General features: G+C 46.8%; 1 protein-coding gene across 1 annotated transcript in view; it reads right to left on the bottom strand.

Moving 5' to 3' along the window:
- ROR1 (receptor tyrosine kinase like orphan receptor 1) overlaps positions 1-10428 on the bottom strand; it is a 156192-nt gene extending 145764 nt beyond the window's left edge. The window contains exon 1 of the mRNA XM_035564402.2: positions 10147-10428. Coding sequence (XP_035420295.1) covers positions 10147-10255 — 109 coding nt within the window. The 5' untranslated portion in view covers positions 10256-10428. The remainder of the gene's footprint in view (positions 1-10146) is intronic.
- Positions 10429-27442: the final 17014 nt, after the last annotated feature.

The raw sequence follows: 27442 nt of genomic DNA, 5'->3' as shown, positions 1-27442 counted from the left end.
GAGATTGCTGTACAGCTGACAAAAAAAATACCTACAGCACAAAACTGTGCGTGCAGAACCCTTACAGACTGCAATTTTCCCAAACCAAAGGCAATGGGAGCACTGCTCCTGCTGCTGTGACCCTTGCTGGGTGCACGTCTACAAGCCTGGGGCAACAGCTTCAGTCCTTCACTGGCAGAGCAGGAAGAATGATGCCAGGTCAGACATTTGTGCTGCGTTCAGTCTAAACCTTTTGGTCCCATGGATTTTTAAAATATATGGGACCATTATACCAAAGGTATCCCAGGGTAATCATAACGCGGGACAACAACTTGTGCCCAGTCATTAAGAGCTCCAAGCCCGGTGTCCTCAGGTTGGCCTCAAATGGGAACAGAACCCAACAAGCCCCATGAATGATGAAAAAGGGACCGGACACGTTCAGGTTCCCCCAAATCCTTGTATTTATAGGATCGGTTTCAACCTGCAGCACTCACACAGAAGATTATATTACCCAACCACGAGCTCTTTTGGCAAGGAAAAGTAGCAAGTCTGCTGGTAGTCTTTTTTATTTATTTATTTATTAATTGAGCAAATTTACTGGAAATTAACTTTACCTACTGTGAACACTGAGAAGACCTCTTCCCCATTGCCCCAGTACCAACCTCTCACATTTTATGTTTTCAAGACAGATCAAAGAGCTTCCCCAGCACTATTACAGCATTCATAGAGTTTGAAATCAGAAAGACAATTCTGACCGCTGCCCAATCTGGCTCCCATTAAACCCAGTTCAGGGAGAAAGGAACGGAACAGTTAGCTTAATGCCCAACCTAACACACCTCTGTAGCCCTGAGTAGCACAACCAAAAAATAAACCAAAAGCAAATCAGTCTGACTTTGCGATTCCCTGCAGATTTTCAGACTGACATGGAAAAGGTTGATGGCAGAAGTCCTCATGTCTGGAGCTGTTTGCTTCTCTGCTACGAGAAGTGGGAAACCAAGTATCTTGGAGGAACCCACACGAAATGTTAAAATTTCTGCATGGAAAGTGTTCTGCAGGTCTGTGAGCCTTCTGGTGCTGGTCAGGCTTCATTATAGCACCAGTCATTATAGCACCAGTCATAAGAGTCAGAAATACTCACCAGGATTTAAAGACAACTGTATGTTAAACAACAACAAAAAGTCACAAAAGCAGAATGTGAGACCATAAATCACATCCCACAAAGAGACTCTCCAAGGAGAAACAGCAAATCAGATATCATCTCCCCCTACATAACTGGAGAGAATCAGGAGAATGTCTTCTTTTGATCCCTGATGAATTAGACTTTTGCTAATGACTAAGATTCCTCTATAATGAGAGGATGCCTTTGCAGCTTCTTCCCTTGCCTGGGCCTCTCTTTTGAGAATTTACCTAACAGCAGGGGCTAAAAGAAGCAAAAAAATCTTTAACAGTTGTTTTTTGCGGGGCCTCTGAAGGCCTTCCTAGAGCTCCTCGCCGCACTAAAATCTGGTTTATGCACATGTCAAACACTACCTTCCCTAACGTCCCGAAGAACATGTGGTTTTCAACACACAGCAACATACTGTACACAGCAAAAATAAAGGGGGGGATAAATAATGACAACATCCAGCGTAGGGCCAGCAGGGGAATGACCCGTAACTTGGGAGGAACAGGGCCGGGCGCTGCGCCGGGCCCTGGCTCGCTCCACTAGGGACAGCCCCGTGCTCCGCAGCGCCTTCTGTGAGCCCACACCAGGTTTCAATTACTCATCTCTTACTCAATTTCAGATTTACTTATTTAAAAGGATACAATTTTAACGATAAATCTCATGGACAGTGTTAATTAAAAGCTAAACCTTGCCCTGAGCTGGACTTCTGAAGTCTACAAGAATGTTCGCAGCCCATTTATTTATTCCAGCATTGTGTCAGTTATTAAATTACAGCAAATTAAAAACACGGCGATAGACCAATAGCTCTAAGAAGTGAGGCTTGTTGCATCTCACTTGCAAAAGGTTGCCAGACTTGGGCTCTGACAGACTGCCAAAAAAGTGAATTTAGAAGTAAGGGGCCCCGAGCTCAAAAATGTCCTAGTAGGAGCACGACGTGCTTTGACCTCAGAGGTCCGGCAGCCCGGCATGCCCAAGTTTATCTAACCTGCTTGATGCAACGCGGGGCAACGGGACCACGCTCCCAAACCACAACTCCAGACCATTCAGAGCTCTACAAAGCACCAGCAACACAACCAAGTCCAAAGCCGGACTTGAGAATTTAGAGAAGAGCTTTGAAAGTAGAAAGAGAAACAATTCAGGACACTAGAAAAATAAGTCAATGGGCAGAAGCAAGACTGACCTGGTGCTATCTAGACCTAGCGTGGCCTTCTGAAAGTTTTTAATGACATAAATCAATTTTCCCGACAATCAACTGGGAATTAAATGACCTCTTCATGCTACCCTGAGTGAGGCATACCGAGAGCAGAGCTCAACATGCAGCTCTCCACACTCAACTTGTTCTGGAAACAAAGGGATGTCTCCAGCAGGTTTCAAATTTTTAGTAAATTCACCAGAGAATGTGTTAAAAAAAAATCAAAACATATGGAATGAATAATTAACATATAAAATAAAATTAAAAACTTAAACGCACCGAGTGCTTGGTATTTATACAGCAGATCAAGAATTCAAAGCAAACAAAACAATTACAAAGATACTTCCTTTCATTTGGGGCCAAGTTAATTTTGAAGAAGAGATGTTCAACCATGATAAGTGACCTCTTGCAGGAAAAATTGAGAGAGGCAATAAAAACTGTTGTAAACACGGCATAGACTCCTCAGCGCTCAGACATACAGGAACTCTATAAAGGTGTCATGGATGAGAGCGATAATTGCAGTATAACGAAGATGGCACTTATCCATGAAGAGGAAGGTGGGTTACAGAAGTTTTGCAACAAGGACTTAACTAAAAATGTGTCTAACCTGAGCTCAAATACTCACTTTTTCTTTTGTCATTTTGCTAAATTTCTGGTCTCTGCTGGAGTACGCAGTAACAGTCAACTTTGAGGTCAGAATTACTGAAACTGAATTCAATAGCTAAAAAAAATTTAAAAAAATCCCTGTCCGTTCCAAAAATGATCAAAGGTACGGATGCCAGGGTTGTAAGAAAGGCTTGTACATTTTATTCGGCTGCTGTTACAAATGCAATGGTGGTATTACAACACAGCTTCTCTGCCAACCAAGTCATAAAAGGTGACTTACGCTTGCTGGGTAGCTCAGAGCAGGTAATTTTTCTGCAAGAGGGCTGAAAACTTAAAAAGCTTCATCAAATGCAAGAATCTAATGGCAATATCCAACCCCCTTTCAATTTGTCATGAGAGAAAGACAGGAACACACCCACCTGACCTCACAGGGTGTACTGAGGCTGGACTAATCCTTTCTGTTTTTTTCCAGATGTCTAAATATCTCACAGACTTCAACAATTAGCAGTTCCATAACATGTTAATATTTGGGGAAAAAAAAAAAAAAAAAAAAAGAAGTCTCTTGCAAGCTGTTTTAGATTACCCAAACCTACCCAGTGCATTTCTTGTAATAAAAACTGGTACCAAGTTTAAGAAAGGAAGGATGAAGTGCTCACCACGACCAACAGTTCTAGGAGAACATTGAGACCCCCGTGCCCTCACTTGTATCCACTTCAAACCTATTGGGACATACATTAGGCCAGCCTTGTCACAGCACCCCAAAATTCCTTATACCATCTCGGCGTATTTTCATTATCCAAGAACCCTTATATACGTACATCGCCACCTTTACATCCTGCTTTTAAGTCAAAGCCTTCGGGAAGAGCAGCCCTATCAACAGACGCCCAGATTCTGCTCACAAATCAGACAAAAACTCTCTGGAAGACAGTGGATAAGTCATTTGAATTAAAAATACTTTAAGGCAACAAGTATCAAAATAATTTTTCTACAGAGTTCGTCCTAGAGGAGATGCAAAGATGAAAAGAAAACAAAATACTAACCGGCAGCCTTTGCCTAGCACAAGTCAACCTACGTAGGACTGGAGGCTTCACCACTATTTTTCAAATATTTACACAACTTCAATAATTTAAAATAACAAGGAAAGGTGGTGGTGTTATCATCAGGGCTTACTAGTGACCACTCCTGTTTTCAGGTCCAAGCCCACGTTCTGCACTCAAAAGCTGGGCTAATGAAAGGTAACAACACTTCTCCCTGCAGATGTCAGCCCCCTTCTCGTACCTAGCTGTGGTCAGAAGACCGATTGCAAAGCCAGGCTCTTTTCAAGGTGACAGCAGCCCAACAAGAGATGAAGGGCTCTTGTAAAACATCTCACTGCATCACCTCAAGGAGCGCCACCTCTCACAGGGCTTCTGAACCCCCTGGACCGATCCGTGCCTCCATTGTGATGAAATTTTGAGAAGTGAGCACCTCTCCAAGTCAGGAGAGCTCCAACGAGCTAAAGGTCCTCCCGAGTTTTGAAATTAAGGCCACGCAGGTAACAAAATCCCTCCTCCTCCAGCACGCATCCTCTGCGCAAGCAGCCCTGGTGTTCTGTGCGGACCAGCCACCACACGGGCACTTTGGCAGCGTGCTGTACCTGCAGCACTGACATTTAAAGCATGGCTTTAGCATCTCAGGGAGGAACTGTGCCACCTCCTTCAGGGGAAGGCAACACAACTGCCTTAAGGGAACTCTCACGCTGTGAATCTGGAAGGACATATCCCCCCCAAAGATAATCTCAGGTTCCAAGGGTAAGAAAAGCATACCCTCGGATATTTCCAGTCTCCGGAGGGGACGTGCGATGAGGTTATAAAGTTGCCGAGCATTTTTCCTTGCTTATCTCTGATCTCTCCATTTCCCATGGCCCTCCCAGCAGACGCTCGGGGCTCCGCGCGGCGCGGCTGGGAATGGGGCAGGAGCACACGGAGCCGACAGCCCTCGGAGGAGAGGAGCAGGAGGTCGCAGGAAGCCATGGAGAAGGATCAATTTCAACATATGACCTGACCGGTCTGAAAAAAACACTTTTAATAAAGCGCAGGCTTCCACCGGGGCCTCCGCCGACTGTTTTCTCAAGAGCTCATCTAGTCGTGAAACTGGCCCGCTGCGTTTTGGGATGGCTGAGTCCTAAAGGAAACCTGGTACTGAAGACTTGTTTCGGAGTGAAAGCACGACTTTGCGCAGCACAATGCAGAACAGGGCATCGGCAGCCCTTACAAAAACCATACAACATCTGCACAAAGTTACCAGCACTTCTACTTCAACTCTCGAGGAGGAGTGTGCCTTGCCTCTATGCACAGTACCTTGCTGCAATTTTTTTTGTCAACTTCCCCGACACCAAGGCCAGGTATCTCCTTTCCCTTTGGTGGTCCCAACGTGCTCCGAGCGTCCCAGAAGGTGAGGACAGAGAGGCTCGTGTGGATTAAGCCACGCTTGGGCCAGCCCAACTGAGCTGCTCCCGTCCTGACCAGCCCAAGGGGACGTGCAGCCCAGACCGTGCCACCCTCCGAATCTGCGTCCGTCTCACAAACACGCACCGGGGGATTCTCTTTCCAAGCCACCGGCCGTTTCCTTTCATTAACTGCTCCGCAGATGTGCTTGGAAGCAGCAGCACAGCGACGTCTCTACTTTGGGAGGGAAAGTAATGCTCCTCCCTGCGGGATGCCGGCACGGAAGTGTGCTGGGAAGGCTGCATTATTGCTTTCCCTCACTAACGGGTTCCTTTCTAAAGCTACCTTTTTCTTTTTTTTCCCCAAGCTGTCCAACTTTGGCCGAGCACCATTTTCAATATCACATTGCATTGGCCTCCAAATATGCAAGTTATTTCATTTATATCACATCCACTAGAGAACCTCGAAGACTTCATTAAAACAATGCTAATATTTAGAGCCGTATTATTATATAATACACCAGCAGTCTCTTTTTAAGCTGAAGTTATTTCACTTTTTCCACTTAGCAAACTTCAGAGCCTTTCCATGCCTTCAGTCATCCCAGCCCCACTAAAAGCCATGAAACAAGGCCAAGCCTCTCACATGCCGCACCGCTGGAGGCTCTGCCTGTAAGCAGAAAGAAGCAGCTAACTTCTTCCACAGCACATGACCGAATGAAATTTTACACCAAATGTAAAATTTCAGGAATTTTTGAGTGCTCTTCATTAATCCTAAAGCATGTAAAACTGTGGTCACCAAACCTACAGAAGAATCCTTTGCTTAACGCTAATGTTGTGTTATTGCTTACAAAGAATCACGGACTCGTGCTCCCATTTACTCATTTAACTATTGTTCCACTTATAAACGAGCAGATCCGTTGTCTTTCATTATCTCCATGATTAGTACGAAAAAGAAACCCTGACGGAAGAAACCCCACAAAGCCACTTAACTATTCAACTGCCATCCCAACCCCAGTCAAACCAAACATTTCTTTAGGCTCTGCTCCACAGCCCCTCCACAGTGATAAAATAAGTTATTTTGCTGTCCATTTAAGTGTCCCGATCCAGAGGAGACCCCACCAAAACATGAGCCGCGCTGTCACCGGCTGGGTGTGAGACCTTTCAGCTTTGCCCTGGCGCAGTGCCTCGCCTCCTGTGGTCCGGGGAACAACCTTCCCAGTGAAGCACCAGCACGTATTTTGGGGTTTCTTTACTTGGGTACCTGCAGCAAGAGGAGAACGCCACAGGAACAGCAGCTAATGGATATTTATTTGCAGCCCCAGTTAGCTGCAGCCCACAGCCTACAGGATTATTAAACAATTTTTCTAAAGACACGGTTTCAAAAACACGTATAATTGTCTAAACATAAAGCTTGCCATTGAGGGCATGACTTGACATTTTTTCTGGGGTTTGGGGAAGAGAAGGTTTACACTTTTCATTCTGCATTACTGAGCTTTCCAGATATTTCTGGCTTGCAAGACAATCGCTACGTGGAAAGCAGCTGCATTTGGTTAGAGGCTTTTTAAGAGGGTTTTCAACTCTGGGGTGCTTTTTCAAGTCTCAGAAGACTACTGCATTTCTGCATGTGTTTCCAAAGACTGGTATCTAGTGTCACACCTCAGGGAAGCTTTTTTTTTTCCTCTTTGCCTAGCTTTAGGTATTTGTATTTAAAATCCATACGCAAGCTTTCAAATGCTTCCCTGCCCTGATCTCATTTGCAACACTTTAAGTTCCTGTGTGCGCCTAATCAACACAGCAGCTCCAGTAGACTTTAATTACAGAAGCAAACAAATGATGTCCTGGAAGACAATTTGCTGATACTTCGAGCAACTTTTGTCAAGAAACATGAGCCCACGGGCAGGCTGAGTGAAACAGCGAAGCCTTCTCTCACCCTTTTATAGGCTTATGGCAATGAAATCATTTTGTTTGTTTGTAAACTCCTAAGAGGACGCCAGCTGAAACAGCAGCCTGCTGACCTAAGGATGAAACAATTATCCACCAAGATATTACAGCAATTTATCAAGAGTTGGGGAACTTTATCCCAACAGAGGCAACTTTCAAGGAAATCAACAGCCCTCCCTACAATCTCAAACATAATCTAGAGATCTGTATGCTTTACTGCGCGCTCAAAAATGTTTTAATATTCTTCAAGCTTCTTCCATGGCAAGTCCTCGCACAGTTACATGATGCAGAACAGTAACAAAGCTGAAGAGGTAATACCAAAAGTCACCTCAGATGCTGCAAAGAATAAAAACACATCCAAGCTGGAGTTCCTGTTCTTTATATCCACATAAACTTTGCGGTTTTATTCAGAGTGCTGCTGGGCCAGCCTGCGAGCACCTTTGGGAGGAACATGCATTAAAGACAGCACAAGCGTACAAAGAAAATGTGCTTTTTGTTTTGCTGTGCTCTCCACAAGGGAAGGTCACTGACAAAAAGGAAGCAGGGGATGATAGGGGAAAAGTGAAAAGGGCAAAAAAGAGCTTTTGGAAGGCAACGCAGCAAAGCAGTTTTGGTCACTTGACAACATCTCAGCTAAATAGGTGGTTTCATAAGAATCCCCCCGAAGAGCCGTGACAATAGCTGCTCAGCTTCCTGCCCTAGGAGCAGATACACATCTGACTCGTCCTACCGAGCCGCATCAGCCTGCTCACAGGAGGACGTCTGCGCACATCTGCATATGTTTACTGGCTCCCAGCGTCGAGGCAGGGCTCTCTGGAGTGCCAGCCGGGTCTCCGCAGGTGTTTGGACCAAGCACAGCACAACGAGGCTCTCATCCCTCCGCACCTCTGGGAGCTGACAGCCAAATCTGCTCTTTAATATTTATTTCCGCTGTGTCAGGCAGACAGATCTTGGACTCCCGGCCCATCAGCACCGGGGCTTGTCTGGGAGAAGTCAGGCTACTACCAGAGATGGACTTACATTGAGGTCCTTATCTGACATGCTCAGGAAAAATAATGCCTTTTACTTATTTAGCTATCTTTTTAAAAAATGTGAAGGTGAAGGGTAGGGACTGAAGGGTTCTGTTTGGCTGGTTGGTTTCCTGGTGGAGCAAAATCTATCCACTCAGCCACTCCAAATATCTTACAGAAATTTACAAAACACTTTATACTTTTTTTTTTTTATTACCATTTCAGATGTTCAGGTTCCCTAATTCTTCTATAAAACCTATATTTTAAATATGTTTGGGGAAAAAAAATGTAGTATATGGTTGTAACATAAGTGATGGATGTCTGTCTATCAAAAACATCACTTGATCTGCCCATGAGTCAATGTTGTAAATTTTTGCCAAAGACATTGGTTTCAATATAGGAAATATTTCAGTGTGGAAAGTAGCTGTACTTTAATGACTATATCAACGGTCATTAATTACCATATGTGCTGACATAAAAGTGAAGTCATATCATGAAATAAACTTCCAAGCAGAATTCACAGTAAATGAAAATGTCCAGTTTTGGACCCAGTATGCTTCGTTGCTTTATGTTTGTGGGGTTTTCTTTTCCTCTGGGCTCCTAGAAGCCCATAAAACTTCATACTATAAGCCTAAAGTTTTGAACTTGCACTGAAAAAATACGAGGAGAAGAAATTTTTTTAAAAAAAAAAAAAGGATGTTGAGTGTATTTATTTTAGTCACATCCTCGGCATGTTCAATATTGTGCTCTCTGCTGGGCTTTTTCTCCCCCTCTTTCTTAAAACGCAGCTATTTGTTAAACATGCACAGCATTCCCTGGAGAAACTGGAAAACAACATTTGAATTTTTTCCCACTGAGATGTCATGGAGAATTCCCGTCCTCAGCTAGAACATCAGCCAGCCACTGAATCTGCACCGGGAGCCTCCTGCGTCCAGCCCAGCCCCGCTGCGGTCTCTGGAAGGCTTTCAGATGCATCCAGCACCTACCGCACAGCTCCAGGTAATGGCATCAGCGGGGACGCTCCAAAACACACAGAAACCCACGCACGGGCGTACAAGGGTGCTGCATCTGTGAGCTGCAGCTGGCTTTTTTACTGGCAGTTACCCTACAGTATCTGTATTTCGGCTTAAGGGTTTCAAAACCACAGCTTTTTCGCTTCTGAACCCCTAAGTATTTAAACTCATCAGCTTTATACCTCTTTAGCGTTCACTTTTTTATTGTGTAGATACGAGATGGGGCCACGGCATCGCGCAGGACTTTGCAGAAGTGTCTCGTGATTTACGCACACGCCATAAAATACCTTTGAGGAGACCGAGCCTGTGAACATCCACCTCTCACTGAAATTCTCATGCAGCCATCCAAAATCACCACTCGCTTTTTACTGACTTGGCCTAAGAAATAAGTCCTTTTTCCCGAAAGCAATCCAGGGCCCTTTATGCACGCGCTACGCTGCGGGTTAAACGCGATTCACGTGCGAAAGGCTGCAGTCAAGCCCCTGACGAAACAGAAGGGCTGCAAATAAATACTCCTCGTTAAAACTAAGTCGAAGAGGCTTTCTTTAAGGTCTGAGGTCATTGTTTAAAACGAAACACTTGGAAAAGGAGGCAAATCACCGCCCAAAGCCGGCACCACAAGCCGTGCCACCGCGGGGTGCCACCAGCCCGGGGGGTGCCACCATCGCGGGTCGCCCCGAGCCGGTGCCTCGGCCCGGCCCTCGGGAGGCTTCCACAAAGCCGCCGGGCAGGGGTCGGGCACCAACCGCCGAGGGAAGGGAAGGAAAGGGAAGGGAGAGATCCGGAGCCGCCGGGCTCCTCGGGGCGCCCCTTACCTTGCGTGGCGTCCGCCAGCTCGGCCCGGCTCCCCGCCCGCAGCAGCAGGAGCAGCGGGAGCAGCAAGAGGCTCCCGTCCCCGCCGCCCGGCCGGGGCGGCTGCTGCATTCCTGAGCCGGCGCCGCGCTACTCCGACATCCACCGCGCAGCGCCGGCGTCCCGGGCCGGCCGCCCGACCCGCGCTCCGCCGCGGGGCCGCCTCTCCTCCTCCTCCTCCTCCTCCTCTTCTCCTCCGCTCCGCCGCCGACCCGTCCCGCGGCGCCGCGCCCTCGGGGCTGCGCTCTCTCGGCGGGCGGGGAAGCCTCAGCTCCTCACTTGTCACTTTCCGCCAGCTCCGCGCCCAGCCCGGCCCAGCCCCGGCCGGGCCCCCTCCCGGCCACCCCTCCCCGGCCCCGCCGCAGCCCGGCCGGGCAGCGCCCCCTGCCGTCCGTCCCGGCCCCTACCGACTCATCCCGGCCCGCCCGGCGGCCCCAGGGGGGCGCTCGCCCCGCCGCGCCCGCCGCCATTTTGCCCCCGCTCGGCCCTTGGCTTTCCTTCAGAGGGGGCTGTTGTGTCAAGGCGGGGAGGTGGTGAAATCCCCGGGTCGAGGTGTTAAAGCTGCGATTTAATCCAGTCCTGGGCACCAAGGCTTCCCAGAGGGCTCACCGACACGGGGGTGGGTGGTGGTGGGATCCACCCATGGATCTGAGCCATGGGGGAGGCACGCAGTTGATGCCAGCCGCTTTCCGGCCTTGCTACCAGCACCACTCGGGGTGCAGCTGAGGCAGCAGGAAGGGCAGCTGGTTGGTTTTAAGTCAAATTTATCCTGCTGAGCTCTGTGGATGTACTAGTCTATGTTTAAGACCATTTTCCACTGAAACAAAGCAAAGAAACCAAGCACTTACAGTGCAGGGAAGCTATTCTTCATACACGGGTTGAGAACTTTCAATTTTTCCCTCACAACACTTCAAATTTACTGTGCCTGTCCTTTTGTCAGTCAGGACCTCAGAAGTCCAGGTGGCATCCTAGGAATCCTTTTCAGCCCTCTTCTGCCATAGAGAAATCAACGTGTAACATACTAATTCTCTCCTGGAGAGTTTTTATTTAAAGAAAAAAAAATCAACTTACCTGAAAAAGTCATCTGTCTGCTGAAAGGAGCATTTTAATTCTGCTCTGTTCCACCTTTTCGCCATTCTCTCTAAGCACCAATTCACCGTACTTTGTACCACAGCTGTACCTGCAGTCAATAGCAAGTAGCGCTATTTTGCTGGGGTTGAGGGACGCTGCCAAGTTGGTCAAAGCTACTGGGAATGACGACCACTTTCCATTCAGGAGAACAATCACATTCCTAGGATGCTTACATTAGGTTTAGGATTTCAAAAGTCAGTAACTGCTTAATAAGAAGTTCATTTGCAGAATGGACCGAAAGACAAGATTAAAGGAATTTCCTCCTTGTTTCCTGCATTCCCCCCAAACCTCCCAGGCTCATTTTCTGCCATATGAATCTTGCATTTCTTGTCAGATGCTAACAGAGTTTCAAGACCCACGCTGTCGGCTTCCCTAGGCAGCTACGTGGTCTTCCTAGTCTTGCATGTGGTTTCTGACACAAAGAGCCAGGAGCTGAGGTGGTTCAAGAGCTAAGCTGACAGTCATATCTTCAGAATGGAGATGTTTCTCCCATTTTAAACCACTGAGCCACCTTTTTGTCTGTTCCTTACGGGACAGGGAACTAACTGAGGGAACACCACAGTTAGCAGGACAGGAGCATCACCAGCCAGAGGCTGACCCACTACCCCGAGTGAGGTGAAGGAGGTAGGCCTGGGTCCAAACAGGGGTTCAGATCATCAGGCAAGTTCACGATGGTGAGGCAGGTCTGAAATCAAGCTGAAAAATTAAGTCACAGGTCAGAGTAAGGTCCGGTGATAGTCATCAGGTCAGACAGGCCCACAGCAATAAGAGAGGTCCCAGATCAAGCAGGGAAGTCAGTTCAGAAACCCACAGGATACATGACCAGGCACAGCTGAGGTAACATCACAGACAGATACACCTACAACATAGCTGAAATAGGGGCTGAGGGCTCAGAGCTGGGCTTAAACAGAGTCCGTGGGCAGTGGGGGTGTGGGTGGAGGCCTCAGGTGAGGCTGGTCAGGGCCCTTAAGACCTATGAGTGCTCTCAGGGCCCTGACACTTATCTTATAGTTACAGGAATATTAGAGTTAATGCCAGTGAGAAGGTCAGCCTGTAGAGCTGGGATAGGATTTCTGCAACACCAGCCCAGACTCGCTTGCACTGGTCCTCTAGGGTGACATTTCGAGTTACTTCTAAGCTGATCTAACAGCAAGCTGCCCACCATAAAAAATCTCTTTTGCTTCTCATATGTTCATCGTGACAAGTCCATTCAGCCACTGGTTGCATGGAAAACACCCTCTGATGAGACAAAAAAGAGCAAAGTTCCTCCAGATCAGCCAGCTGGGTCACTGCCCCCACAGCTGCTGGGATGTTAGGTCCAGCAAAGGCGAATGGGACCCTCGTTCAGGGGTGGAACCGCTGCTTTTGGCAGCAACCTGCTGTTAGATTCATTTAGCTGTTACACAAAAATGTTTCTTATTCTCCTTGTTTGTTGTTTAATGAAGCAATATGGCTGTGAGGTCCAGACACCTACAAGCTGGGCCCAGGGATAACCCACTGAGAGTGCCTAAGAATACAAAAGATGTCTATGGCAGATCAGGAAACTAAATGTAGATTCCCCAAGTCTTTGGTTAGCTTCAAAATGTTAGATACACACAGTGTGAAAGGATAAATCATTTATAATTAAAAAACAAACCGCTTATTTTTAGCTGCAAATCTACCAAAGTGCATGCAATTAGCAAATATAAATCACTTCCTGGCTTGAAGACTGTTCAGCACAGCACATAAACGAAAGCTAAAACATACGTTTTGGGAATACATCGTACATCTGCTCTTAATCTGCAGCATTTTGAAATCAATACAAATATTCTCCCAACTTTTCCTTTAACAAACTGCAGCCTGTCATACCACAGTGGAAGAACTAAAAATATATTAAACAAAGGAACTAGAGTGGACACAATCCTAAACACTACAAAATGAATAACACAGAGTATTCATAAGGATCTGATGGCAAAAAGTAGCCAAGTTAATGATAAGCACTGGGCTGGGTGGACAAACTAGAGACAGTTTCTCCTACATGGTTTGCAGAATGCTTGGGAGATATGATGCTCAGATAAAACTTCAGAAGGTAGCTCTGGGGAGAAGAAACAATTGTTTGATGCATGTCTACATATTTTAAAACAACAAAAGGCTTGTAGTCAATATCTTTCTGGAATTAGTTCCCGCAGGGAAAATGTATTACACGCATTTTTTTTTTATTATTTTTTTTAATGAAAAGATATCTAAGAAGCAGACTGTCTGGGAATGATTTGTAAGTACAATAAACCTAACAAGAGGATGATAAGCAAAATATTGTAAGAGAACAGTGTTAGAAGTACAGCAAAGTAGAAGAGAAACATTGCACATTTGTACTTACTGACAATGTGTGTTCTTAAGTATCATGTCACATTAAAAGAGAGCTCTTGTTTTCCTTTCCATCTCTCACTAACACTCCTATTAATCTATTCCAGATCTTTTTCATTTCAACTACTGAGACTATAACAACCATCCTTTGCCCATTTGAAATTCAACTGGAATTAGACCATGGTAAGGCTTCCAGAGTGGAAGCTGAAGATAGGGCTAGGCCCTCACATGTATTCCTAGAATCTGTACATCCATGGAAAGTCTGCATTTAAATCTGATTTCACTGCTGATTTTTAAGTGCTGACACAACGTAGGAAACAGCAATTGGTGATAGTTTTTGAAGAGTAGAGATTTACATATATCACGGCTTACACTAACAATTCTTTAGGGTAGGAATTCTGTCTTACACGTGATGACGTTGTCTCAATGCATCCCTCATTTTCTAGCTGAGTTTTCAGGAGCAAATGCAGAACAAATAATGACACATTTCTTTAAAATGAATAGAAGAGTGAATGTAAATTTTATGAATTCTCAAAAAAAAAAACAGAAAAAAAAGAAAATTAGTTACTGTATAGAGAATAGGCGTGTACAAGAAAGACATCTCTCTTGTTATGCCACTTTTTCCAGCATGTCAGATTCCTTGTAAAAAGCCTGTTACAGACAGTTTAAGAAATACATATATTGGCCAACATGCAAGTAAAAAGTATTGCTTTATATGGTCACGTAGCAAAAGCTTGTCCTTTTGTTCGTAAGTACATGCGAAAACAGTTGATAAACCCGGTGATCATGGCAGAACGCTATTAAGCAATTAAGCCTGCTTTCAGTAATTGTGTTTGCAGCAGGAGTAAGAAAAGACACCAAGAGCAAGGAGGTAATGGATTGCTCTTGATGTGTTGTCTCAGTTAAGAGATAAACCCAGCACTGGTCCTTGTCAGGACATTTCCTGGCATGCTTTGCACTGCCTGAGCCCGGCAGGTCAGCTGCAGAGACCACGGAGTAGCTCCAGGGTGTCCGTAGGAGGTGAGATACGCAGCCCCTCCGGGGCCTCAGGTTGTTTTGAGGCTGACAGGTTATGCCAGTGAGTGGGGGTGTTCGTGCCAGTCCATGCAACAGCTCTGTCCCCTTCTCAGGCTGAAACCTTTGCCGTAAGAGGAGAGCAAAGGCCTGGGTAGCTGTAGGGAACAGTGGGCGAGAGCACTGTCAGGGGTCACAGGACAGGTTGTAGCCCTAGGGAATGATAGCAGGGAGTATCAGGAGGTTCAGTACGATCTTGTTCAGATAATCTACTTCAGTTCTGTGATCTGGGAGTACTTTGAAAATTGGCAGGAGGCTATGGAAAAGATAAAAGGAAAAGCCTTGAAATAGACCACAATTCTTTCCCTTTCATATGTGTACTACACTGGAATTTTATATATATAGCAGAAGGACTCTGTTCTTTATATCCTTGAATTACATAGCTCCATAACATGTAATGTTACCCTTCTGGAAAAATGAGGGTGATAAAATGGGACACAAACGCTAACAACTACTTAATAACCCATGCAAATATCGGCATGCTTATTATGCATTATTTTTGTTGTTGTTTATGTTTAATTTTCATAACTGTGTGCTGGCACATCAGCATTTCATTAGGTGCTGTATCCATTGTGCTGGGCACTTTCAAAGCGTTAATTTAACAACCAGACAAGGTACAGAACAGGACAGGCAACAGAAGCGTGCAACAGCGACGCTTCCAAATAGTCACACAGGCTGGTGATTTACATTTCAGATGCTGGGCTTTGTAGTGATCTTTCGGGAGGAAAGAGTTACAATTGTTTTATCTCTGACTTACTCATTATCCCCAGAAATGAGTCTCGAAAAGAAGGTAATGGATTTACAGCTTGGTTCAGGCGTGACAGGGTTGTACTCTGCAAAATATTTCAGGTAATTTCAGGTGAAACTCCTTGTTAACTTCAAAGGGGCCACAGTTTCTCTTATAGAGTTTGTTTGCTTTTTGTAACAGGGATCACTTAACCCAACCCTAGAAAATCTAATTCAGGGTGGAGGTCATTAAAGCAATACTTTGGAAAATTGAACTACTGTTACACTCCGCTGCCTTGATCCCTGACTTCACACCGTATTAGACAACTTTGCAGGTAGCCCCAGCCCAACGTGCAGTAAGCAATCCTGCCAGGAAAGGGCCGTGGCATCTGGTCTTTACCTCCCAGTTCTCAACATAAATTCATCAGTACATGGTCCCGCAGTCATCAGCATGAACAAGGGAGATTTCACCACCTTCCTAAACAGTATCATCTTTGTTGCCAGGCCTGCAAGGCAGTAAAACACTTCAGTCATTAGAGGAAGAAGAACGTCACAAATTTTGCGGGAGAAAAATAGATTCCAGAATTCACGGTTTGACAGGTTAATAGGAAGGCCTGTACATTTGCCTTTACAAGTTATTTACTTGTAAGTCTACACAGGGATTTTGTTAGGGATTTGGCATCTTAAACAGGTTTTTATTCCAACAACATTTCAATTCACCTTTAAGACTTTCAATTAAGACAAACTCAACTAGAGATCCATCAGTGGAATTTGCATGGAAGTTAGTGGGGGGTTGCCAAAACCATGATAGCAGGTTTTAGGTATCGGGTTTATAGACTTGTATCGTACTATCTAACATCTCGTATTTTCCACTCATTTTGCATGTAAAACTTTTATTGATATCAGCGTGAGTTTAGCACGCCACTAAAATGGAGACTGTGCCCCTAGGACACAAAATGATGTAAGGTACCCCGTTTAGTTATAACAATTTGGCTGCACTAAATCTTGATGTTGAATGTTTGGTTTAGTTCCCCCATAAACTTTGTCTGCTGGATTTATATATTTTGGCTCCTTTTATTTTGACTCTAGTGGCTAAATTTGCAATGGGCTTAAGTGAATGCAATTCCACTCACACCAGCAGCAAATCTGCAGCACAGTGGGTATTTCTTGTTATATAAATACAGGGCCTCATCTGGCAAGACGCTGGGTGGACTGACTTGTTCGGATTTCCATGAGATCCGGGAGTGCTCTGCACCTCGAGGGAGAAGTTCCAGCCTTTGCAGCAGCCACATATCTGTGGTCATTTTCTACAGCCCTTTGTCAGGATCAGAATACACGGTATATTTGCTTATCTTTTTTCTTAATCACAAAAAAAATGAAAGCTAAAATATTTCTTTTCCTGGCTCTTATAATAGCACAACTCTATCTGCAACACAGTCTGTAAATTATGGGGATGTTGCAGCTTTTCTCCTCTCTGAAATTTAGCTTTCACTCATGTGGGTGTGTTTTTTGAAATAAAGCACTATTTCAACAATGGCTTCAGTGGGATTTTTTAATTCTTTTTCTCTACTTAGAGGTTTTTTTGGTTTTTGTTTTTTAAATCCATTTCAATTCCAGTGAAAATGTCTCTGATCTGATAAAGGAGATGAAGTCACTGCATAGGCTTACCATTTTATTTCCATAAGGTTTGAAAGTTTTGTTCCCTGCAGTGTTTTGGAGCCCAGGAGTATTCATCTGTTTTGTAAAAGGAAAGTTCTATGGAGCAACATTTGGTCACTGTTGTCTGAATTTCATTATTCTGTTCTCCAGACTAGCAGAGGGGAAAAGTGCAAGTTAGCTGGGTCAAGTCTGAAATGTGAGAGCAGTCAACTTTTTCTGAAGTTTATGGGAATGAAAGGAAATTTAATACTGTTCAAAAGAGAGATTTAAAGTTGCATCATGTGAAAACAATTGGAGAAGTTTAATCCTGAGGTCTTGGGTTATTTGGTAACTTACATGACCATTCGTCAGCCTGCAAAAGATGAAGTTGGCTTTGCCTCTGTTAACAGTTGGCCTCTGTTTTGGAGTAGTATTGCGATGCAAAGGAACAAATACAAGTTATATTGGTTTTATAGACCACGATTAATTCTCTTCTTCTTCATCCTTTTCAACCCATGCCATTTCTGCTTGTCTCCTCTGGGTTGCCAGTGCAGATCTCCCACCAATCTCAGCAACACGTGCTGACAAGCTCTTTGTGTAAAAGGGACTGCAGAGCTCGAGAGTTTGTCTGAGTTTTTAAATGCTGAATACAGAGCCATAATTTAACCTTTACCTCCCAAACTGCTTCAGGCCTCATACTTTTCATGGTACATGGAATAAAAGCGATGGGACTCCGGGAAGTAACTGAATACTTAATATTTTGTTATGTTTCTAGCGTTTTATTTATGTTAAAAGATGTCGAATAAAACATTTGTTACATTTATGTTAGTTTCTATGGAGTAAATGAAAATTAAAATCCACAGAGTTTTATATGTATAAAAATTAAAGATATTTTCCACAAACTCCATCAAATAACCCTTTGCAAAATCTCATACTGTTAAGAGAATTCTCTGAGATGACAGCCCACACCTCCCCGTCCCATCCCATCCCCTTCTCCTACCACTGACGCCTCCATTCTGCTCTTGGCATCCCACTGCTGCCTTCTGTGTTTGGCCACCAGTCAATGTCTCACTTGACTCAGATTTAAAATGCTGCTAATCATTACTAATGGGAAAAAAATGAAGGGGACCAAAATAAAGAAAACTTGTTCTTGAAGGATATTTTATATGTTTTTAAATGTTGTTTTGAGGGAGTTAGGTCCCACGACAAGATTAACTTTAAGAAGATCTTTGAGCTTCGCATTGGCACCAAGTATCACTGACCTGTGCAGCCGGCAGGAGAGCTGGAGCTGGGGAACAAGACCTTGTACGTAGCACAAAGAAACATGCTTGTTTCTACTTCGGGGTTAAATATTCCTCGTTGCTCGGCAGTGCCTGAGTGCCACCGTGCATAAGCTTTTGCCCACGTTCAGAGCTGGGCGAGTACCGAGCTGCTCCCAGCAGTGAGCACGTGGGGTTGCGGGCGTGAAGCTGTCATGCAACAGGACAAGGCATGGTTTAATCCATCCCGCTCAAGCTTGTGGTGCCTGACAAACCTCTTTCCCGCTGACCCTCAGTGGGATTCGTTTATAAGTTGCTTATACCAGTTGTGAAAATTTGGCTTTGCATGTATTTTTTTCCAGTCAGTGCTTCATTACTCCAATTTTCCTTGCAGCAGGTCAGTGCAGACAGTCACTGCAGTGCCGTCAAGTGCGGGGCCGAGGCATTCCCATATGCTATTGCTACTACAAACACTGCAGTTGCTATGGAACGTGTTCTTTGCTTTAACAAACCCGTACACATTACAACATCTCTTAGGAGGACAAACCTACACAGCTGAGGCTATATGGCCAAAACTCTCAGGCACCTCTTTCACTCGCAGCCAGCCCAGAAGGAGCCGCGGCAGCCCCTTCAGCCAGGGGAGCACTTTTGGGGGACATTATAAAAAACTGGATGTCTGGTCAGCCTCTTCTGCACGCTCTCCTGATAGTACGGTAACTACATAAACATCTGAGCTGGAGTTGTATGAAGGGAATTTTAGTCAATGCTGAAAGCACAGAAAAGGGAAGGGTGGCAGGTGGTGGAGGTAAATACTGCTCTTGAATTCTGTGTTCCTGTACCACAAAAGAGGAAAAGCTGGAAGGGAAAACTCAGAAGGGAAAAAATATGATGAATGAAGATGGAAAGTTGGAAAACAGTGAAGAAGAACAAAGAAGAGAAAAAGTTGGATGCGAAGAAGGGAAAAGAAAGAAAAAAGAAAAAGAAAAAAGGGAAAAGAAAGTCCAGAAATTAAGGTGGAATAAAGAGTCAGTATGCAAGCACTGAGCTACCAAACCATCGCGCTTAATTTTGCAGGAATTAATGCATAGTGGGAGGAATCTGCAGCACTTCTCTGCATCTGAAAAGCAATCCCTATAAAATACCCAGCAGTTATATGCTGTTCAGCATCAACCCACTTGGTAATGGCAGAAAAAATTAGTAGCATATTATTTATACATGAGCTGAGGTATATTCTGTACCTTCTTTCTGCCGCACAACAAGTTTAACATACACGCGCAAGGGCATTCAGCTACTTAGTGGGCTTTCAAGGCCTGTATATAAAATTGAAAAATGCAGCTCAGCTGCTTTTTATAAGACATTTACAATAATCACTTCAAAGTAGAACACACAATAGCTGCTTAAAAAATGACTTTGATTCCCACTATGACAGAAAGCTTACCAGTACAGCCTGAGCATTTGAAACCACTAATGTCTAGTTTAGTTTCTGCTACTTTTTAATTTGCATGGATCTAATCCATCTCCCTCTTTTTTTTTTTTAGTGAAAGCAGAAAAATAAAATGTCCTACATCGCCAGTACTGACATAACTGTTATCAACAGTAAATGCTTGAAACGGTGCCAGAAGCTCTACTGTCCCACCTGTTACTGTGAGCTGGACACTAATGAACAGTGCTATACATGTAGCAGTCTTGCTTTGTAATAAAGCAGAAAATAAGCAGCTTCAATTGACAATAAACATTCCTCTCAATCAAAATAAAAAGTACAAAAATCAGGAAGTTTCTCTTGAAAATGCAGAAAGAGGCTTAAAAATGCCTCCCCGATTTTCTCAGACCGAAGCAGAGACGTACCTGCAGCAGCACGAAGTGAAGGAAAAAGTGTAAATTTTTAAACATGCTGCAAGCAGCACAAGTGACACCCTGCAGTGTTGTGCCCCTCATGCTTTATACTCGCACCTCAGAAGCCTCCCACAGTGTTTCCAGCACCCATCGTGACTCCAGCACCGTTTCCCACCTCCTCGGGCAGCCCCGGCCTCTGCCCTCTCCGTCCTCGCTCCGCGTTCCTGCTGCGGCCGGTGCTGAGCTGCTGGTGCTGCTCACCCACACGCTGGCCAAGGGGCAGAGCAGGCAGAGGCTGTGGTCACACCACAACTTTTCCCTTAGGGAAATAAGCAGAAAATTGAGTAAACAGCAACAGAAAAAAAAAAAATATATATATATATATATAGCCTTCCAGCAGCTCCTTCTGCAGCTGACCGAGTGTGGCTGCATGTTGGTCTGGGCCTAAGGAGTTACGGCATCCCCTTTTGTCAGTGTAAGCACAAAACTCCTGCATTTGGAGCTAACGCCTTAACGCTAACTCTGCGTCTATCCCAAATTGAAGCAAGGCAATAGGTTTCCAGGTGTAAAAATTGGTACTCCTGACAAAGCATATCAGGACCTAAGGGGACGGTAGCCATTTTAGCATTCTAATAAACTCTGATTGTTAAAGAGATTGTCAAACTGTTGTTTAGAATAACACTTACATACGAATTCATTTCTTGAGCCTAAGCTGCATATAACTGATGCTTTCATTTTGCTTTGGTTCTTTGTAAAAGGCTGCGCTTCATGCTAAAAGATGTAGGCATCTGGAACTAGACAAGGCCGTCATTTAAATATATATAATTTCTCTGTCATCCAAAAGGTCAGACTCTCACGTTGTGAGAGTTCAAATTTCTTACAAAAGGAGAAACACCTTCAAACCGTTGCCGAGCCAAAATAAAAAAAAAAAACAGCATTGTTTAAAAATTGCGTTCTTTCATTTTGTGCCATGGGTTGTTAGAGCTGAGCATCTGATTACTGCCATCATAAAATTTCTTCTTTGAGGTTGACGGTAATTACAGAGCATTTTAACGCTTTTATCTTTGGGCCGCACTGGGACAGGGTAGATTCGTAGTCTCTGTCTCCTGTTTCATTCAGTTTTGCATAGTCAGAAGAAGACACAGGAAACTTTCCCTTTCCCCTCTTTGAGGACAGATGCGTAGCATTAACACAGCCAAAATGAGACTTCGGCAATACATTCAGTTCAGGGAGGAAACAGCATTAGCGACCTGAGGAGGAAAATGCTTACAGACGTGCTTGTCTGTGATCCCAAAGCTCAGGAAAGCCTCTCTCTGTGTAAGACCCACAGATGGCCCCAAAGGGGAAGGCAAGGCCATGGCACAAACCCCGCGGCCTTCACCCACCCCGGGAAGAGCTGCAGCCATGTCGCTGCAGGCCGGCGCCGGGCACCTCGCTAGGCCGGGCGCGGTGCGGAGGTAAAGCTGCTTCTCCTTTCAGCAGCAGCTGTCTGGAGCGATTCAACCTGCATTTGTCAGGTTAATTCCGCGTGGCTGGATCCTGCTCCACCTTGCTCGTGGCTGTGGCCTGCGGTCCGAGCTTTGCTGCCACCGGGAACAACTGAGCAGGACATCCTGAACAGGAACGGTGGAGAGGAGCGTTCCTGAGGGTCTCCCAGCCCTGCCATGGGAGGTTAATGTCATTGTGAAGGGACACACATGGCTGGTCATTTTGCCAGAAACAACACAAGCACTCTGCTTGCGAGCTTCCTAAACTCCTCCGCTTCCCTCCAGCTCCCCCCGTCTCTGAGGAGCCGTGGATAAACACGGAGTCAGATGGTTCAGAGCTTCACGTGCTTGCTCGCTGGACACAGGGCTCCCTTTTCCCAATTATTCCCCTCCGACTTACTGTTCCCTTCACCTTTCTTTCTGCCGTGGCTGCAGGGAGGTTCGCTGGGCCTGGAAGAGCAGAGGAATGACCCCACAGTGGTGCTGTGCACCGAGGCGCAGCACGTCTAAATACCGCCCTGTGCCACCAAAACAGGCGCCTCGAGGGATCAGAGCATGAAGGCTTTGTAACAGTCCTTCCAGAATGGGTTTTATGAAGGAAGCAAGGGATATCAACTGATTTTAAGTTGGTGCAGAGTCATTGGAAGCAGCGCCATGGTGTTAGACACAGCCCAAATCCTCTAACAGCTATCTCATCCAGTCTAATTATGGGACATGGCACAGATGTGGGCGTGCAACCCCAGGTGTGTCAGTGCCTTTGTTGTGAGGGATGGTGGCCAGGAGGGGCCGATGGCAGCAAAACGTTTAACCCCAGGCCATTAGTGCATGCCCTGCGCTCAAACGGCGATCACACTGCTATTGTAGAATGAAAATACACAAGCAGAGAGAAGGGTCAAATTTACAGCAAATTCAATCTGCCACGGGCCAAGACGATGCAAATTATAACTTCTGCCGTTGGAAATGTGAGGGTGGATATTTAATAATGACTTCAGATGCTGTACGAGTCCATCCAAGTGGACTGGCTCCGCTCACGTGCTGTTACGCAAGCGCACGTTGTGCTGCTGAGTATCAGATCCGGGCTGTAGCTCCTCGCTAGGAGGCCTCATCCCAATTAAAACCTAATTCATTCCCTGTAATCAAGCTTCATGTGAGTATATCTGATCTTTTAGCCACAGAGGAAAATTTGAATTTACAGAATTAAAATACAGGTGGGATGCTGTGAAAAGCAGGCCCCGCACTGGCACAGAAAGCCACTTCCCATGACGGGGAATAGGGCCGTTACCTCTGCTAACGCTGCCTTGTAATCACAACCTGTGGAAATACAGACAGTAAAACCAAATCAGTCAGCATTCTGAGGGTTTAAATCCTTCTGGTCTCCACATACATCTTTCTGCTCCCTTCGTCTCCAGCTTCGGATCCCTTCTTGCTCTTGCCACGCTCCCCTGACCCCTACCCCTCAGCCAGGCTCCTTCGCCCCACCTGGCCCCGCTCCCCGCTGGTCCCAGCTCACATTTGCTGGCCAGGGCCAACGACGGAGAAAGTGCAAACACCTGGACATGCTGGTGGTCCCACACGCCTGGACTGTGTGTGAAAACATTGAGAAAAAGAGTGGTAATTGGTTCGTTTCATTTGATAATTGGTTTGTGCCATCTACAGCCCCTTCCTCTGCCTGAGCCTGCTCGTGGCAGCCGGTGCTGTGACTGACGCCTGCTGAGCACACGTGTTCCTCACTACAAAGCTGGAGGAACAGTTTTTTTTCAATGGTAACTGGAAATTTTGCCGCAAACTCCACATGATGAAGATTCAGGGGTTGGACTTTGGATTTATCACACATTATATGCTACACAACCAGCACTGCACGGCGTTTTCCTGAATTGTTTCAGCCAGTCTCAGTGACCTTTGCTTTATAACACCTTGCAGCCCGGATGCTCACTTAAGGACCTTCGAGGTGTAATTTTGGCTGGGGAATGAACTCCTGGACTTCAGCTGGAATCACACAGAGCCGAGGTGTAGCAAGACCCTGGGTCCAGCGTGGTGCCCTGAGACTCCTTACCAATACTGCCATCTAGAGAGAAACCGTCCGTCCGGGTGGAGCATTGTCAGGTCCTCCAGAACAACAGGGCTTCAGAGCTTTTTTGCTGCCAGCACAAGAACTTGGCCTTTGCTGCAGGGACTCATGCCACCAGGGAATCAAACCATCGCCCGAGCGCTGGAGTCGCTCACCGCTGCCGCCTGCCCCGGCCTTGGGCAACTCCGGCTGTGAAACGCCCAGCCTGGAGCTGGGACAAGAAATCGGGGCGGTAGTGCAGATTGCCACTCCTTGAATGAGTTCCACTCCTTGAATATCTGTGCTTGCTTTTGTCAGGGAGACCTTGTGATATATTTTCATTTTTTGGGCGGTGGGAGCTGCGTGCAGAAACCAGATATTGCATTACGTAAAGTTGGGGTAGAGATTAAAACACGTACGAATAGTGAGACATCTGGATCTAATTGGGCTCCTTGGGGACAGCAGTCTGTAGCGTTAGCCTGAAGAGAAGCAAAGAAAGAGCAGGAGTAATTTTTCATGCAAATATCTGTATGCTCAGAGGGGCTGAGTCTCTGCAAACACCTCCATTGCCAAGTCTTTGTCCAACGCGGCCCATTAGGTGCCGGACGGGCCGACCACGTTTCTCTGGTGCTGCACACAGTCACTGACTTGGAAGGAGTACACTATAATCCAGCCCAAGGGTAAAAGTGAATTTCCTGAGAAAATTATGAATAACCCAACCTAGTAGCTCAGAACGGAAGTCTGCCTTAGTCAGAGCAATACGAGTTATCCTTGGCAATCGGCCGCTTTTGCCTCACTTTCTGCGTGTTCCCAGTAAACTCGCTGGCAGTTGAGCTGCGTCCCGCCCAGCGAACCCACGGGGACAAACCCACACGGGTGTCACCAGGGGCGGTGGCACCGACCCCGCAGTGCCCTGAGCCTGCTCAGCTCCGCTGTGGCCGCTCTGAGCCCTTGGCCCTCGCCCACCCGAGCGTCCCCACCAGGCCGGGGCGAGGGCAGCGCGAGCAGAGGCAGCGCGTGGTTTGTGTGGGGTGAAGGGCACAGACAGAGGGGAACGGTTTTGGCTCTGCTTTGTAGGGGAAGCCTCGGATGCCCAACCCCGCCAGGTCGGGTCGCACAGCACAGAAAGCACTGCTCAGGCTCAGAAAGCTCCCCCAAACTTGTGCACGAGCTTTCCTGTGTCAGCGGCTGCCTCGCTGCTGGACACCGATGCTGCACATGCACACATACACGTGCACACACACAACCACACACAACCTCCCGATCAGCTGCTTGCAGAACAAACCCGCCGGCACGGCACGCGCAGCACTGGGGTCACCGAACCTGTGCCACAGGGCGATGTGACCCAGGCTTTCCGATAGGTTTGCAGAGGTCACGGACCAATTCACAAATACATTATTTGCAATCCCAGCTTGTTTTTATAATCACATCGGACCAAAGCTCTATGATGTAAGTGTGAATCCTCCTTTTGTCTTTCAGAGCACTTTATAATCACCGATTTACATTGTTTTCAAGTTTGTTATTAGCTGGCTGAGAGATCAAATGCTTCCACGCCATGTGTGTCCCTCCAGAAGAAACTGTCAAGCAGATTTAGGCTTGGTCTTTCGAGCTCTCAGAAGCAAGGCGATCCCCGCATTAATTTGGACGCTTCCTTGCTGACTGCAGCTGCCCTTCCCCGGCCACACGGCTGGCACTGGCAAACCCATTCATTCGGCAACAAGTCCCAGCAGCGCCCGTGCTAACGATGCCTGACGCGTGGTGTCAAAACGGAGCCCTTCGTTAGAGCCCCAACACCTCGCTCAAACAATGGCAAACCTCCTCTGCAGATTAGGAAGGGGCGAGGGGCCGGCCCCGTGCTGCAGGGCAGCAGAGGTGGGGCATTTTCCTCACAGCTCAGCACTAAGTGCTCTCAGGAAACGTCTCAGGGCATCTATTACAGGACTGAAATCACTCCTTGCCAGTCCACGCGTTAGAAAACACTCAGAAAGGAGCTCTCACAGCAGTGACTTGCTTGAATAAAAAGAGGGGCAGCCGAGTCCCACGCTAACCCTTTTGTGCAGGACCAGGGGAAGGGGCAGAGATCTGCCAGGAGAGGCGAGAAGCAGCGGGTGTCAGTCCTGTGCCACTGATGCTTCTCTGCCACAAGCGCCGTCCTGGCAGGAGCTGGCCCGAAGTGACCCACGAGACTCTGCAAGGGGGTGAGGTGGAGCTGGTGCCACCCAGAGAAAGGCTGGAAGCAAGGATTTACAAGTGAGAGGCTCCAGCTTTCATCACCGCGCTCCAGACCCAGCCAGGCATCCTGTCCGACAGAGATCAAAGTCCCAAGCTGAGCACCCCGCTCGCACCTTGGAGGTGCCAGCGTTGCACAATTCCCTTTGGTACACCTTTCACCTACTGAGGATGTAAGCAACGAGTGGGGGCTGGGCCCTGTTTAACTTCCATTCAGACACAACTCAGGTTTGATTAAGCATTTTTTCCTTTTCTTGTACTAACGCGGAAGCTGCAGCATTTGCTGGACTTCCGTATTGCCTTCCTTGTGTTTCGTTAAGTGACACAACACGGCTTGAGCTGGGTGAGGCTTCTGTGCTGCCTGTGAGCAGCAGGAATCAGCGAGCCCCCCAGAGAGCCCAGCGCCTGCCCCTGCCCAGGGCATTTATGGGGACAGCCGGGGGCTGCCCAGTGCTCCCAACACCCGATACATTTCAGACTGACCTTCGGCATCAGGTTTTCCAAAGACCCCCATCACCAAAGCTCCTCTCCTCTATCCCCTACCACGTACCAGGTACTCTGGTCCATCTCCGTGCACACAGAAAACAGGTTGGTGGCTTGTTTTCCTTTTTGCTCAGAATGGGAGAAACCCATACACCACCGCTATTTTTCGTTCTAAGCAGGAATCTTTGCTGCCCATTTGTGGCCAGCTCCCGAGCACAAGCATTGCTTCCTCAGACGGATGGCACGGGGTTTATTCAGGCTCTCTCGGGATTCTTCTGCCTTGCTGACCTGAATCCACCCAACACAGCAGCACAGGGAGATGGTGGCAAGGCTCAGCTGGGGCTTTCCCCCAGCACCGCGTGGCTGCACAGCGGCTCAGGGGACCGGAGCTCCAGCAGCAGGGCTCAGCACACCGCGAGCAGCAGCAGCAGGGCACGGGGGCTTGGTTTTTAACACGCCCTGCACCAAAACAGCTCTGCTGGCAAAGCTGTTAGCGTAGATTCAGCAGCAGGTCTGCGTCAGAAGAGACACCTCATCTCTACAGAAGATGAGATAAAGAGCTTTTTGTCAGCACATCTGCATCGACCTCAGAAGTTTTTGCTGGCAGCGTCCCCGGCTAAAGATGTTTCGCATTCCTGGGAAACAGAGCTGTTCCCTCAGGGCAGCCCGGGGACCCAGCCCGAATTTGGGCTGTGTTGGCAGCACTGCCGTGGCCAGCCTCATGCCACCGAGCCCAGTGAGGGCAGAGAGCATTGCAGGGCTTGGGTGACAAAGGCATGCCAACCAAAAGAGGGAAATCCCCTACTGTCACTCCCACGACTCCAACTACTTTTGTTAACACAGTTTAAGCCATAAGGGCCTTGAAAAAAAAAAACAAAAAAACAAACAAAAAAAACCACGATAAACCAACAGGGTCTTGTGGATTTACCTGAGGGTATCTGCCAGAGCCCCCCTTGCTGGAGAGCATCGCCTCTGTGGATGAGGGGCTCCAAGTCAGCAGCAGGAGCAC

Source organism: Cygnus atratus, chromosome 8 (genome assembly GCF_013377495.2).
Source record: "Cygnus atratus isolate AKBS03 ecotype Queensland, Australia chromosome 8, CAtr_DNAZoo_HiC_assembly, whole genome shotgun sequence".
In the NCBI taxonomy this organism is placed as follows: domain Eukaryota; kingdom Metazoa; phylum Chordata; class Aves; order Anseriformes; family Anatidae; genus Cygnus; species Cygnus atratus.
This window is presented reverse-complemented; position numbering and strand designations above follow the sequence as displayed.